At 47.6% G+C, this 15,978-nt stretch overlaps 3 protein-coding genes across 4 annotated transcripts; 1 reads left to right on the top strand and 2 right to left on the bottom strand.

Annotated features, from left to right (window-relative positions):
* Positions 1–3,343: 3,343 nt before the first annotated feature.
* On the bottom strand, positions 3,344–6,916 carry LOC136476741 (F-box/LRR-repeat protein 25-like). Of its 2 annotated transcripts, none has more exons than XM_066474679.1 (4): positions 6,717–6,916; positions 4,936–5,977; positions 4,641–4,835; positions 3,344–3,809 (listed from the first exon to the last, which is right to left on the bottom strand). In XM_066474679.1, the coding sequence occupies exons 2-4, from the start codon at positions 5,872–5,874 to the stop codon at positions 3,531–3,533; spliced, it is 1,413 nt and encodes a 470-aa protein (XP_066330776.1). In that variant the 5' UTR covers positions 5,875–5,977; positions 6,717–6,916; the 3' UTR covers positions 3,344–3,530. The 2 variants fall into 2 exon arrangements, with proteins under 2 accessions (XP_066330776.1, XP_066330777.1); XM_066474680.1 differs by having other exon boundaries at positions 3,622–3,748.
* Positions 6,917–6,998: 82 nt separating this feature from the next.
* Positions 6,999–10,539, top strand: LOC136476742 (heterogeneous nuclear ribonucleoprotein 1-like). Its single transcript, XM_066474681.1, has 6 exons — positions 6,999–7,185; positions 7,283–7,323; positions 8,183–8,346; positions 8,959–9,064; positions 9,150–9,319; positions 9,535–10,539. The coding sequence occupies exons 1-6, from the start codon at positions 7,097–7,099 to the stop codon at positions 10,126–10,128; spliced, it is 1,164 nt and encodes a 387-aa protein (XP_066330778.1). The 5' UTR covers positions 6,999–7,096; the 3' UTR covers positions 10,129–10,539.
* A 540-nt stretch (positions 10,540–11,079) lies between these two features.
* Positions 11,080–14,278, bottom strand: LOC136476740 (oligopeptide transporter 1-like). Its single transcript, XM_066474678.1, has 2 exons — positions 13,601–14,278; positions 11,080–13,498 (listed from the first exon to the last, which is right to left on the bottom strand). Exons 1-2 carry the CDS (start codon positions 13,701–13,703, stop codon positions 11,298–11,300), a joined length of 2,304 nt encoding a protein of 767 aa, XP_066330775.1. The 5' UTR covers positions 13,704–14,278; the 3' UTR covers positions 11,080–11,297.
* Between the last annotated feature and the right edge of the window lie 1,700 nt (positions 14,279–15,978).

The raw sequence follows: 15,978 nt of genomic DNA, 5'->3' as shown, positions 1-15,978 counted from the left end.
GTTTGATGTTCAGGAACACTTTGACGTACAATGTATTAGGAATTTATTTTCCTTTAGTCATATTATTAGGAGAGGTTCCAAGGCATGCATCTCAAGTGAGTTCGAGAGCATTTGGTATGCTTAAGAAGCTTACTCTCATCAAGTCCAAGGAAAAAGTGGTCCAATTGGATATGTTTCAAGTCAAGGAACTAAAAAAGTTAAATTGGATGAGGTTAGAGTTGAAACGTGCTCAGAAAATGCACAAGAATGTGCATTGGATGATAGGGGTAACACCTGATGGATCACTGGTGGTCGGTACTATGCAGCAGGGTAGGGTGACTTGTCCCCGTTTTTGAGTGGTCACAGTGTATTGATCGGGTAAAACCTGGTCCTTGACTTTGGCCAAGTGGCCAACCCACTTACGTGCACCATACGATCGGGGTGAGACTTTGTGGCTCCCGATAGATTATCCGATAAATAACGACCAACTTGACTATGTGACAAGTTGGCCAGAGTATTGGTGTGCGGCGTATGATCCAGAGGAGACTTCGTGACTCCTTAGAGGATCATCTCGTGGGCTAAACTTAACTTCGTGATAAGTTGGCCAAGTCTTTGTATTGTGTCGTATGATCGGTGGAGACTTCATGATTCCCGGTGTATCATATGGCCTCGAATATTCCGATATATTGGCTTCTAACCATTGGAAAAGTATTATAGCACTATGTCACCATATGATCTGGTGAAGGCAGACAAGGTTATAGATCATCCGGTGGTGCATGTGTCTATCTGCTTTTTCCAACAACTGATAGCCTCTTCACCTAATATATAGGTCTGTTTGGAAGAGAGGAATTGAAAATACATGAATGATAGGAAATAGAGGAAAGAGATAGGAATAGAGTGTGAAAACAAAGGATTGGAAGAACACACGAAAGTAACAGAGAGGTGTTTGGAACATATGAATTTTGAACATAGGAATTTGAAAATTGAGAATGATAAAGAAAATATTAGAAGCACCTAGCGAAAGATTATACTAGTAATAAGCAGACTTAATATGCACTCTGGGTTAGCAACTTTATCAAAACCGTGGTGGGTCCCAAAACAACGAAAGTAAATGACCGTGCACCCCGCGTCACTCAAAACCTTGATGGGTGAGCAGGTGACCTAGTGCTAGTGGGGCACGGCAACAACAGCGTGGCCTCGAACAACAATGGCCATGGGGCTATGAGCCTGTGACAGAGATAGATGGGCAAGTTTTTCTACTTTGTGCTAGCTGCTTGACTACTTTTCGCTCTTCGTCACGCGTTTTACTTCGAGCTTACGCGAGACGAAGAGAAACCAAGAGATCAAACTAGATTTTTCAGTTCCCATGAAATGAGCATCTACCTACAACATTCCCAAGAAAATGAATCGTCGCTTCCTCCAATCCAAACGCTCATTGTAGTTTCCTTTCCTCCATTTTACGATTCCTGCTATATTCCTTTGACAATCCTCCGATCCAAATGCGGCCTATAAGTACAACCCCTTTTTGAATTGGAGATATTTTTCCACCCATATTGGCATATTGCCAACACACCTATAGAGGGAATCTGTGAAGAGTGGGAGATCCATCAAAGCCAACAATTGAAGATTAAGAGTTAGCCTTGAGTGATACTAGTGTTCTTAGTTGGATTCTATCAAGTTGTTGTTGAGAACTTGTTACTCTTGGTGATTGTCATCACCTAGAAGGCCTGATGGGGAACTTGGTGAACTTCCTTGATGAGGCTCTAAAAGGTGTTCATGGTATGGAATCCACCATTTCAGAGTGGAGAATGGGTATCCATTACTGGAGAGGAGCTAAACCGAGTCTTGTTGAATCTTTAGTGCTCCAATGTGGATTAGGGGTTGTCTTTTTATCCTTCTCTTCTTCTTGCATTACTTCTTGTTTAGCTCATGCCTAGCTTGTTGTGTGCAAGCTCATATGTTGAGTGACAACTTGAATTACATGATAGAGTGCGGGGGATGTGTGAAATCTTGCTAAGAATGTGTTTAGCTCGATGGCTCTAAGCACTCTCTAGCGTGCTTTTGTAGTAATCTTCGGAGCCACCTGCTTGGGGTTGTAGAATTTACATATGATTGTTGTTTTAAATTTTAGAGCCCAATTCCCTTCCAACCTGGGCCATTTTGTCCAACGTCGGGCTTCCTGGACAGTATCGGCAACCATTGCTTGCGTCCGGGATGCAATGCAGTCTGATCCTTTTTTTTGAGACGCAATGCAGTCTGATCTGTGCTTTGCCCAGGGGTGAGGGCACATAGATGATGGGTCTACTAACCCACCGGCCGGATCAATGGTGGTGACCTCTCCCTCTTCACTGGCAAGGTCGCTAGCGACTGGCCACTCTCACTGGTCGAGCCTCGAGCCATATATTGCAACGCATATTGCAATGGAGGTTGTTACCCGTCTCAACGCCACACGAGAAAGCAGGTTGCTTTCGGTCACCGAGGTCCAACCATGCAAGAATCTGAAACCATGGTTTTCGTGTATATAATGATTTCCCATTAAAAAGATAGTAACAAAGTTACAAAGGTATAACATAGTGGTTTGGTTCAAAACTGCAAGCACCAAAGAATCCTATTAAAAAGATAGCAACAATGGTATAACATAGTGGTTTGGTTTAAAACTGCAAGCACCAAAGAAATCGGAGAAATCACAAAGTACACAACCATGTTTCAACAGGACTGCAGATAACAGTGCAACCCCGCCCCGCCCCCCCCCCCCCCCCCCCCCCCCCCCCTAGGATTGGATCACTTGATATGGCTTCAGAAACTAAACCATATAGACTATAATGTTTTCTAGTGAGGAGATCCCATCACAGTTTATTCTCTTCAGAAGCTCAAAAAAGTTGGGATTTGTTTACAAACTGAAGATGGCAAGAGTAAGGACAACAAGAAAATGGGAAAGAAACCAGCAAAACAACTGAGCATGAAACAAAATTAATTTCTTCCTGACAATGCGACAAGTACAACGACCAGGTAATGGAGTCAGATACCATTTTGGAACAGATACTTTTCTTATAAACTGAGCACTCATATCCAGTTTTGACTGAGGTGGTGTTTAAATCCATGGAGTAAAGTTTAGGGATGTCAGGGTGTCACATGAGAGTGTTCGGATAGTAATAATAAGACAAATTAAAGAAGTCCTCAGTAATCAGCGAGACGAATTTATTCAGCCTAATTAATCCGTCACCAGCACAAGTTTACTGTAGCACCGCAATGTCAAATCATGAACTAGTTAGGCTTAAAAAATTCATCTCGCAAATTAGTCGCAATCTGTGCAATTAATTATTTTTTTAGTCTATATTTAATACTCCATGCATATGTTTCAACATCTGATGTGATATGGAGTAAACTATAGGGGAAGGAACTAAACATGGCCTGATAATGGGAATAAGGAACTCAACTGCAGGTTCATTTTCATTATATTATAGCCATTAACAGAGGCCCTGCTACGAACAATAAAGAATTCCAAACCTATCCAACACATGAAACATCTTTCTAGTTAGTGTTCTTGCATCTCATTCATCCTGGGAATCATCTTCGACATAAATTTTGAACTCTACAGATGGATAGCGAATTGAGATGCTGAAGATTTCCTCCACCATTTCACTAGATAGGTGCTCACTGAACGTCACAGTCATTGTTCCAAGTGCTGGCGCACATCTGAATATAAATTCCATGAGATCAAGTTCATGGTCTTCTCCAGCAAAGCCTATAATCTCCACCACCTCCAGATCTGTCAGCGAGATGTTGTCACTTCTCCAACTCTCAGATTGTTCATACGGGCAAGAAGCTTCCTGAAGAAACATAACAGGAAGCAATAGCAAAAAAAAAAAAAAAGCAGTTTCAAAGGTAAGGTATGCTGCCTTCTCTCTCATGTTCATGGTTCAATTTGTGGGTACAACATTCATAATCTTCCCTGGTACTTGTTAATTTAATCTTCAGGTACAATTGGCATGTGATTAGTATGAGGATGTTTTTTAACATATATAAGTATCCTTCACCTTGCAACCTACCTGTACCCTTTGCAACCTTCTTAGGAAACACAATAATATGTGTGGTCAGAAAAAAGGTATATATACATTCTCCCTTTTGAAAATTTTATGTTTACAGTATACATACTCTGTCTCAAAGTTAAGTATACATGTATTTATATTATATGCCCATCTAAAAAGCATGTATACACAGTCCCTTGTCCAAAAAGTATGTATACATATACTAGTCAAAAAGCATGCACGTGCACTCCTTTTCTTTTCTTTTTTTTTTGAAGAGAAGTACACATATGGCCTTCTCAAAAGTCAATAGTAGTACGTAACCATACCATCCTAGGTATCCAGTAGTTACGCAATAGCATATGGTGTATAAGCACATGTATGTATGTCCATAGTCATCGATGCTTTTTCTACTATGGGCAACATTTGATGCTAGAATGATGCACTGGCCAACTGAGATTCTAAGGCTAGTCAATATTTACTGTTAGAATAATTATATGGAAATCAGTTGTTTTGTTAGCAGCTTAACAGATCCATCCACATCCACTGGACCTGATTGAGCATATAAACCGGAAGCCAATGGACAGTGGAAAAGACCAAGGAGTAGCACATACTGAGATTTTGTGGATATGTTACCTCACTTTGACAAACCATGACCAGCTTAAGCTTTTGTATAGCTGGTAAAATCTGAAGAAGACACGACACCAGTGATCCAATAACATGTGCATTGGCCGAGATATACAGCTCCAAAACAGAGAAGTTGGTCACTGGAAGTCGAGCTATAGCTTCTGTTGTGCTTTGTCTTTCACCGTCTCCTTCCACATCTATCAGCTGAGAGAATAGGGACATCAGAAATTGTGAATTCGTTACATCAACATCTCACATAGTAAGGAAGTAAGCAAATAGTTGAAAACCAAGTGAGAATACGCACACAGGTGCAATGGATATCAAGGCGTAGGATGTTGATGTGAGGTAGCTGCTTCCCTCCAAACCACACTCCAATGCCACCAAGGCACCACTCACCAGTAACCATGAAAAAATCAGAGTAGAGGTGGAGGGAATCGTACTTGAGCGACCAGCAAAGTTCCTCCACTACTGGTGCCAAGAACGACACTCTGAGCATGTTGGCACGGCCAGCCTCCACTTCGACCTTCTTAAGCACTGGGCACACAATGTCGATACAACCGTCATCATAGGCGTCACAACTAGTGATGTCCATGCTGAGCTCCTCAAGCGAAGAAGAGTGAATGGTGATGGCGTCGCTCCCCCAGTAGTCGCTGATCTTGAGAATGCTTAGGCATGGGCAGACAGGGAGCATGGCACCAAGGTCAATGCGGCATGAGTGTAGGAAGAGACTCTTGAGCGACGTGAACTCACCAAACAGTGGCGGTGCGATGTAGAGATCCTGAGCGGTAAGCTGCAGTGAGGTGGTACGGGATAAGCAGTGCAGCTCGTCGGCCTCAAAGGGGTCTATGGACTCCTCCAAGGTAACGATGAGCTTGTCGGGTGCCAGCGGTGCGGCACCACCGAGAAGAGAAGAGACATCCCCAGGAGCCACCATGCCATTCAAACGGATGTCGAGGAGCTCAAGCGTGGGGCGTGTGACACAGGCGAGAGCAGCCTTGACAGAGTCGTTGTCGACACCTTTGAAGGTGAGCTCCGGGAGCTGCTTCCAGAGACCGGCCCAGCGGCGGGAGAGCACGCTCTTGCGTGCTGCTTCACGGGCACATTGAAGCCTCACGAGCACCAAGATGAGCAGGTCGTCTGGTAGTCCGCTGAGCCGGTCCTCAGGACAGCACGCAGGACTGCGCGTGCCTCCTTGAGGAGGTGCTAACGGCGGGGGTAGGAGGCGGCCCGACCGCAGCTGCATCCTTGGCTGGTTGCTGTCGGGTTTCACGACCCGGGCGATGGAGAGGAACAGCTCAATTCAGACTCCAAACATCAGATCAAAGACAACATCGGCTGGAGATTCTCTGCAAAAAATCAAACATGGCATGATTCTCAGCACAACGATAAAAAGGGCGTACCCAGTGCAGAGAGCTCCCGCTCTGTGCGGGGTCTGGGGAAGGGTGTCAGTGGCAAGCCTTACCCTCGCCTGTGCAATGCGAGGAGACCGCGACTCGAACCCGGGACCTTCCGGTCACAGGCGGTAAGTCTCTACCGCTTGCACCAGGCCCGCCCTTCATTCACAGCACAACGATCAAGAAGAAAAATCAAACATGGGGTGAATAAGGAATTCACTGTTCACAGTTGCAAATGATTATGATATCATACACACCCACCCCACTCTGCTGTAGTGCTGTGCACGTCTGTGTTCTGCAGCGACTGACCCATCCGGTGAACTTTCATAATAATTCTATTAAAATCCAGTGAACTTTCGGCATTTCACACCACACAATGCACGCATCCATCAGGGCACAACCTGAAAACCTCCCACACGCAATACACTCTCAGAAACTCAAATCCCGCTACATTTTGGCCAGCCCTAAGCACATGCAACCCTGGCTCGATCAAATCGCACATCTCACACCCACCCGACCGCCTGCCACGGCCCCGTATCGCCACTAAACTAACCCACGCCCGGTGAGAAGCCTAACGAGCCCTAACCCGATACACGGAGCAGCGAATCCCCAAACGCACGGCACGGGACCGCAACACCAATGCGTGGAGAAATGGGGGTTAGAGGGGACGGAGACCGGCAGGCGTCGTCACCTCGAGTTCGCGGACGGCGGAGGCCCCCGTGCGGCTGCGGCGAGGAGACGGCGAGGCGGAGGCGGCTGGGGGCGGGCACGGCGGAGGCCCCCGTGTCTCCCGGTGAGGCTTGCAGCAGCGGGGCAAATTTGCAAGGCGGTCGTTGCGGTTGTGAAGTGAACTCTCGCGGGCCGTGGGCCGTGGGGTAGCGGTTCAGAAAGCGTGCACGGGCCTACAACTACAATTGGGCCAGGCCACATAAGGGTGCACGGGCACCGCCGCACGCGCCCCATCGACACAATCATCGAGCGAGCCGCGAGCCTACACGCGGTTGTGCGAGTGAAACCGTAGCGTCCAACTCCGAAGCCCGTGCGCAACCAGCCAGCAACCCTAGCGAGGCGATGGGGAAGGCGGAGGCGAGGTCAAGGGGGCGCGGCGGCGGTGGTGGTGGCGGCGGCGGCAGCAGCGGCGGTGGCAGCGGCAATCCGGGGTATGAATTCACGGCGCCTCCTCCCTCTTCGCTAATTCACGGCTTAGATCTCGATTAAGCGGTCTGATTGGTTGGCCTTTGGTTTTGGGATCTTCAGGAAAATCTTCGTCGGAGGGCTCCCGCGGGACACCACTGATGGTAGGTTGATCGATTCCTTCGTTCTGTGCTTGTCGCGTTCGATGCTTGTACTGATTTCTGCGGATTGGAAGATGAGATCGCGATTCTGTTGTATTATTTAAGTTTTTTTTGGGGGGTGGGGAAGGGGGTTGAGCTTGGGACGTGGGGTGGGATGTGGCGGGGCGGGGCGGGCCTGGTGGACACTGTTATTCACTTGATTTCTTGATGTATGGCGCTTTTTACTGCACTTCTGTGGTGGTACTGTGCCTCGTCATATTTGTTAATTGTGTGAAATTTTACACTGATGTTTTGTGTGCTGTGACTTGTAAGTAATAGTAGCTGAGCTGTATGCAATGCACCTACACAACAAACTAAAATTTTGATGCTTCTGTTATGTGATAATGAATCTGTTTTAGTTGCTACAGACACTTTTAGTATATCTGCAGTTATGCCTGATTAAGATCTTCGTGTGCCCGTATTATGTTCCATTGCCAATAATTGTAATGAGGATTGAGGAACGCCTAACTATATGGACTGGTGACATCCAACAAAAACATGTTAATTTGTAGGAAGATAAGTTTTTTTTATCTTATCTAATCTTTGTCAATAAATCTGCTCACTAGTGTTGCAATTAGTGAGATGCCAGTTTTACATAATGAGGCTATAGGGTTACGACTGAACCATGGGGAATACTCGTAGTTTATAGAGGAGGGCATGACACAGCACTGCAATTTTGGCATTTGTGCTACTTTCTTTTTTCTATATTTCATTTATTCATCAATCTGATGCGTGGAGCTACTAGTGAATAGCAGGATTGATAGATTCTCATATTAGGTCTGTTTTCATTCTACTGATTTTGTGCTGCTGTTTCCTGCTACAGCTACATTTGTCAGGCATTTTGGACAATATGGAGAAATAGTTGATTCAGTGATAATGAAGGATAGGTACACATCTCAGCCAAGGGGTTTTGGCTTCATTACATACTCTAACCCTGCTGTTGTTGATAAAGTGATAGAGGACAAGCATGTTATCAATGGAAAGCAAGTAAGTTTTGTTTCTCAGCAAGTCAGTATCATCACTTAGGAGTTAAATTGCTCTATTTGTTAATTCTTCGCTTTAGTTCTTATAGTTTTGTCGATAACTGCAGGCTAAGTAATCTGGTTTTTAGTGTGATCATGAGAAAATCTGGATACAACACCAATTGTTGTATCATGTTGATGCTTTGTTAAAATATATGTGGATAGGTTTTCAATTTATATATCCATTAGGACTTATCACTTCTATGTGCAATTGTTATATTTTTGGCTATCAAGTTATGAATGGATTGAATGCATTTTAAACACATTTGTGTTGCTTTGGTGACTTATCGCTTCTATGTTTATATATTGTTTGCTTTGTTAGTTCAAGAAATTGACATGTCAATGTCTATTGTCTTGCTGTGCTGGATTTGCAAATTACCCATGGTGTTTCTGATTCAATTTAGCATCAGGTTTACTAGTCTGTTAAGTTGCTCATGTTACTTAATGTAGCTATTACAAATGTGATTTCACAATCCTCATTTACCCATCGGAAGTTTCATTTGTGCCATACCTGATGCATCACCCATTTTCACAGCTGACGGTTACTTAGTAGTGCTTTCTTTTGCTTACTCCGCAGGTTGAGATTAAGAGAACCATACCAAAAGGTTCTCTGCAGTCTAGCTCCAAGGATTTCAAGACTAAAAAGATATTTGTTGGTGGGCTTCCCTCAACACTAACAGAAGGTAATATCAGTATGGCTTTTGATGGATCAGCTTTGTTTTACATCGATTTTGCCCTGATGATTGTTCTATTTGTTTCCTTAATCAGACGATTTCAAGAGTTTCTTTGCAAGATATGGGACTGTGGTAGACCACCAGATTATGTTTGATCATGAGACCAAACGTTCTCGAGGCTTTGGATTTATAGTTTTTGCTTCTGAGCAAGTTGTAGATGATTTGTTAGCAAATGGAAATATGATTGACCTTGCTGGTTCAAAGGTGAGTCTGCAGTTCATTATAGAAATGACACAAATGGTTATCCCCTCCGTTGTGTACATATGGTGTATAATATGTAAAGTAATGTCAACAAAAGGAAAATGCATTCTTCTATTCCAAGTCACCAGTTGTGCTAATTTCATGGAACATCATGCTTAATTGATAGAAAGGCCCCATAGGTTATTTGACAGGGCTTAGGTCATTTGCTTTGTTTGTAGGTGGAGATCAAGAAAGCAGAACCAAAGAAATCCTCCAATCCACCACCACCACCACCAGTGCATGGTAGAAATGCTAGGTCAGCATATGATAGTGGCTCTAGGGACCACCCTTCTGCTGACAACTATGATGGAATGGCCAATGCTTATGGAAATTACAGGGGTGGTGGATTTGGTCCTTATAGGAGCGACACAGGTTTCGGTGCTAGGCTCGGCAACTATGGTGGGATAGGTGATTTTGGTGGTGCATATGGTCGTTACTATGCAGGATTAGGGGGCTACGGAGCCGCGTCTTCGTTTGGTTATCCCGGTCGCTTTGGGTTATATGGAGGAGGTTTTGGTGGAGCTTATGCTGGTGGTGACTTAAGTGCCTATAGACGCGGTGGTGCTGATGAGAGCTTCAGTGCCCCTGGTAATTCTGGGTTTGGTGGTGATGCTGATGAGAGCTTTGGTGGCCCTGGTAGTTCTGGCTTTAGTGGCACCGCCTACGGTGGGGCATATGATCCTACGCTAGGTGGTTATGGATCTGCTAGCACACCTGACACGAATAGGGGAAGCTTCACTGGTGGATATGGACGATATCACCCGTATGGATGACAAGAAGAGCCCTTGAGAAGGATTTCCTGGCTTAGAACTATCCTGCATGTTTGCTGCCTGTCATTGGAGAGCACCCACTGCCCAGCTTTTCTGGAAAATATCCAGCTACCTGAAGCTTCAAGCCCAACTTAATGTCATGTGTACATGTTTTCAAGTTCACCTGAGCTTTAGCTTCTAATCCCATAGCATGTTGTGATCCAGTCATCCAGAGTAGGTGTCATATTGAAGGTTATGTCTGGCATAATATAGATTTATGGTATACTTGTAGTTTTAAGCTTCTTTGTAAGGATACCTGTGCAAGCAGATTAGCTGTGTGAACATTAGGAGAGTCAGTCTCTATCACTTAGCATTATGCATGTTAAGTTATTCACTCTTTGATTTACACATGAAAAGCATTGCCTTATGTTGTTAGCTTCCTTGTTTTTAGCTTAATCTGTGATCACTAGCAATTGATGCCTGTGTATACAAAGTGCTATAAAGAACGCTATTGCCCTATACGATGGACTTCAATGTCTCTGTCTCCTCAAATATCTGCATCTTGAATCTGAAAAATCTAATCAATTTGTTGTCCTATGCTTGGTGCACGAGTTGGATCATGCATATTTGCACGCACCAGCGAAGATGAGCTGCGCACCTGAGCTCCTATAACAAGTTCATCTAGCACAGTTACTGATTCATATTTACTCAAAACTGACATCTTTCATAATTTTTGTGATGTTTGAACAGTAGTTTTTCAACCAAGTTTGTCCATTGTTTGTCCAAATACCAAATGGTCGTTTAGCCCGTGGTACGCCGTTTCCGTTTGACCCCCAATACTCAGGAAACGTTAGGTGAACGACTGATTAGCATTCACCTATTACGAAACCCGCGGAGTTGTGTTCATGATATTTCGTCAAAGATTGTCTTTATACAATTGCTTCTCGAGTAGGACATGGACATGTATGCTAACTGTATTAGCAAAGGCACAATGGATTTTAGCATGCCTTTGCAAGCATTGTTTCGTTTTGTTCCCTTGTACAGTGATAACAATCTTTTTCTGACTGTGATGAGATTAGGTTTAGCTATACTACTAGTATATAGAATACCACACGGCTAAACCACCGTTAACCATCCTGGAAGACAAGAAAGTAGCGCGTGCGTGTCGGCCAGCCCTGAGTGGCTGAGTGTGTCTAGTGAACAGGGCAGCCGGGTGCACTGACTCCCGGCGCCGTGGGGCACCTCGCTAGCGCGCAGTGGTCGTCGACCTGCAGCCCCCACCAGTCGACGCCATTGATGCCTCTGGACTGCAGCACGGCGTAGGAGACGATGCCCATGAAGGCGACGCCGGCGTCGAGGCCCGCGGAGAGCACGTAGTTGTGCCGCGCCCACCAGGCCTTGTACCGCCGGTAGACGACGTAGTTGAAGGCGAGGCCGACGGCGCCCCACATGAGGTAGTTGACGGAGCGCGCCGGCGGCATCATCCCCGTGGCGCCCAGCAGCACGGGCATGTTGACGAGGCGGAGCCACGGCGCCCAGGCGCTGTCTGGGAACGCGCGCGCCAGCGCCCAGAACGGCACCGGTGCCAGCGCGCCGGCGAGGAAGAAGTAGTTCATCTTGGAGTACAGGCCGAGGCGGCCGAACATCCGCAGCGGTCCCACGACGCCCCAGATGATGGACGCGTTGAAGAAGACGTCGTCGCCGGGGCACGTCCAGGGGCTCCCCTCCGGCAGCTTCGTCGGGTCGCAGATGTTGGGCACACTCTCCAGCAGCCACCACGACGTGGCGAAGTAGACCGACGACGCTAGCACGGTGCCGACGAGCTGCACGGCGAACATGGAGCGCGGCGGAATCTTCATGTAGTGGCCCAGCTTGAAGTCCTGCAGGAACATGATGGCCTGCGACATGCTGATGTAGCCGTACGTCTTGAACGCCACGTTGGCGAGCGGTCGACCCGGGTAAAGGTAGCCGATGATGAGCTCCGTCACGACGTTGAGCCCCGGCTGCTGGTTGGTGGTGGCCGTGATGATGCCGATGGGGAGCGTGAAGAAGAAGGCGATGCCGGCGGCGAGGAGGACACCCCAGTACGGGAGCTGGAGCTGGCGGCCGAAGCCCTCGCAGGTGAAGAGCGAGAGGCCGAGCACGATTACCAGCATCACCTGGAACCACCACTGCGGCACGGCGGCGTAGTTCCTCCTCATCAGCCGGGCGTGCACGTCGCCGCCGGCGGCACGCACCGTCGCCTTGGTCTGCTCCCATATCGACTTGCCGTGGTAGAGCGCGACGTGGGACAGCGTGGCCGCCAGCGTCGCGAAGCTGAGGCCGTAGGTGAAGGCGAAGAAGATGCTGAGGTGGATCTGGCCGGCCCCGTCGTAGCCGGCCTGGCTGAACTGGAACGTGTTGGGGTCCAGCACCCGGTTCACGTCGTACCGGCTGCCGTTGGCCATGAACACGTGGGAGGAGATGATGGGGAACCGCCTGGCGCCGTACGCGTCGCTCCAGTAGGCGAGGGGAACGATCACGTAGACGATGAGGAAGAAGCCGGCCATGATGTTGACGATGGCGAACGCCGGCGTCGACAGCGGCGTGCCAAGGAACCCGGCCACGGTGGCCCAGTCCAGGCCGAACGCGCCGACGCCGAGGCCGTACACGCCGGACCCGATCTGCTGCGCCGTCACCGAGTTCTTCCAGACGAGGCACACCACCGAGATGGTGGAGATGGTCGGGAACAGGTAGTTGGGCACAATGTAGTAGGCGAAGCTGGCGGCGAGCACGGTGAGGAAGAACTGCAGCCTCGTGGTGCCTCCCCGGGGCCTCTTCTCCTTCTCGTGCAGCGCCCGGAAGAGGGAGACCTGCACCAGGTTCGCCGGCCACCACATGTAGGGCGAGTCGACGAGGAACTTCCTGAAGAGGCCCGCCCAGCCGTACCCCATCAGCTGCGTGGTCTGGGTGAGCAGCATGGCGGCCAGCGGGTGGATCTCCCGGTGGTAGAACGCCTTGACGATGGTGATGATGCCGACGGCGTAGACGGAGTTGGAGCCGGTGTTGGCGAAGATGGTGATGAGCACGTGCTCCTTGAGGTTGAAAGGCCCCGGGTTGAGGGAGAAGGACCACCCCATGATCCGGACGGTCTTGCTGGGGAGGCACGCCGCCATGAACTTGCCGAGCGGCAGCACCACGATCTGCACCGACAGGGAGGAGATGTACAGCGGGTTCTGACGGTACCCGAAGAACTGGTTGGAGAAGGCCAGCAGCGCGCAGGAGAGGAGCCCCAGGAACCAGGTCCTGAACGTCAGCGCCGGCAATGCCGGGTCGTCAGTGATCGGCACCGTCAGCCGGACCTCCTCGATCGGGCAGTCGTCTACCTCCTCTTTCTCTGCAGAATCATCGTCGTCTGAAAAAACACCAAATTATAGTCTCAGTCAGCAGAAGAAAACCAAAGAAGAACACAAGAAGGAATTCATTCCTGTCAAGAAGAGAATCGAAGAAAGGTCACCGGTTCTTGCACTTCCACCATTGGTGCCTGGCCTGCTGCTGGTATTCCGGCGGCGGCCTTCCAGGTGGCTGAGCTCCACTTGCTGAGGCTCCGCCGGCTCCATTCTGAGTCTGAGACTGCTTGCCAACCTTTCACCTAAGATTTGGGGTCCTTATAAGCAAGCACGCACGCAAGCAAGCTTTCTGTGGACAGGCCAATTAGGGGCGCCCCCACAGCTAGCAAGATGGACAGGCCAATTAGGGGCCGTGTTGGTAGCTAGCTAGTAAGCTCCTGCCTGCCAAGTGACAAAGAGATAGGTTAAGCGTCATCGTCGTCGTCTTCATCCTGACCTCTCTTGTGTTTGCAAGCAAGTGTGACAGAGTGATGCTCGCTCGAGTGGAAGGACATGCATGGTCCCGGCCTTGCACAGTTGCAGTGTTGCACTGCTGCATCTATGTAGGAGTATTTACAAAAGGCAGTTCAAAACTGTGAAGGAACAGCTCGGCTATTTATGATGTCATGAAGATCGCCGGTACTGACAAAAAGGCACTGGGGCAACTGTAAATTAAAGCACTGACGGTACTGTCTAGTATAATACAGTTAGTACAGTACAGTACATCCTTAAAAGTATTGGAACTGCAATTGATTAGCTAGCAAGTGGTGTGGTGGTGCTTTCTTTAATGATAGAGATTTTTATGCCGGTGATTTTGTTTAAAGTCTGAAACTGGTAGGATAAAGTTTTTGAGACACATTCGGCCTGTTCGCTGGTTGGTTTCTGGGCTGGTTTGGGCTGGCTGGTGCTGGTTTATTGTGAGAGGAAAACACTGTTGACACGCCGAATGTGAAAGGTGGTGGCTAAACAAGATACTGTTTTTGACAGGCAATGCCTGTCCTTGAAACATGCGTTTTCTCCTAGTTTACATTTGGTTCTGCCATGCCATGCCTAGAAAACTTCGTTGTCAAGCACAGCTCGAGAGATAGCTGATGGAGCCGTGACACTTAGCTTGCTACTTGTGATAAACAATCAGAACACACGAACAGTAAATTGAGTGCTCAATCAGTGAAGCCACATGGCTGTCTCTGACAAATAAAGCAACAGTACCTGTGTGGAATGCTACATTTGGATCAATGGAAGTGACTAATCTTAAACCATCGATAATCATCATCATATGGTGTCATCAATTAATCTTATGAAAAAGTTACCTTCCACTACGGCAGTAGTACGTGCACTTGGCAAATCTGAATAGATTTAGCTTCAGAAAGGGGTGCAAATCCAATTACTTTAACACCGATAAATTAGCTAAGGTCCTAGATATATCATGGAGCACCAATAATTGATACTTTATTTATTTTCTTGGGAAGGCGACACCAACGTTTGACGGCATGCAGGATATATACGACCACTGGATTGAGTGTGCTTGACTGAAGAATCAACATCTATCAATAAACCCCCCAAAAAACCTAAAAGAATAAGCCGCCAAAGTCTGCTTTTCACATTACTCATTATACCATATTCAAAACCTAAACCGAAGGTGAAACACTTCTTCTGGCTCGCGCTACACTTCTGGACCGCTGCTACGTGACATCGCTATGGGCTGCAGGCGTAAAACACTGCTTGTGTCCGTGGATGGCTGTTTTTGGTCGTGGTGGCTGTGATCGCTGAAAAGGGTGCCAAAAGTGTCGCTGCGCGGATCTGATTCCCTTGTGCTTCTAATTGGCCGGTAGCTCTGGAAGGAGAGAAACACAAGGACTTTCAGGAACTAATTCGCAGGGCCTAGCTTAGTTTTTTTCAGACTATCATCGATGAGGTTAATCTTTGGGAACTTGCCGGTTTCCGACAGTTACGCAGACAGCTGCCTACGCCGTCGTCCTCGTCTCAAATTGTGTTAGTAAATTAGGCCTAGGCCTATCAACAACTGTGTTCGAGTGCGTTTTTTGAGTACCTGGTAATCCTATGATTACTTGGATTTGTGTCCAACTGTGTTCCTCTTGGGCAGCCCGATGTGTGAAGCCTGCAACCAAGCCGACGAAACGGGTGAGCACATTGTCTTCGACTGTCCGTTTGCCCAAGAGTTTTGGCAACAACTTGGCTTCAACACCAACCAGCCGAATTCAGTTAATCGTTTCATCGACGTCCAATACCCGCCGACCTTCCCAAGGCAGCTGCTCAGCAGTTTCATGGCACTTTGCTACTGGCATCTCTGGAAACGGAGGAATGGTGTCGTGTTCAGAGAGGAGGCGGCCACAATCAGGCAAACTGTTCAACTGACAGAAGCTGATGCCAAGTTATGGGAGAGGCGACTGCCAAAGAAAGATAGAGCAATAGCAAATACTTGGTACCAATACTTAGCTTCCATATGTAATTGAGCTAAATTCAGAAACATTGATGTATTTAAAAA

The sequence above is a fragment of the Miscanthus floridulus genome, chromosome 8, assembly GCF_019320115.1.
Source record: "Miscanthus floridulus cultivar M001 chromosome 8, ASM1932011v1, whole genome shotgun sequence".
NCBI classification, from domain to species: domain Eukaryota; kingdom Viridiplantae; phylum Streptophyta; class Magnoliopsida; order Poales; family Poaceae; genus Miscanthus; species Miscanthus floridulus.
Note: the sequence above shows the minus strand (reverse complement) of the source record. Positions and strands in the feature narration are given on the sequence as shown.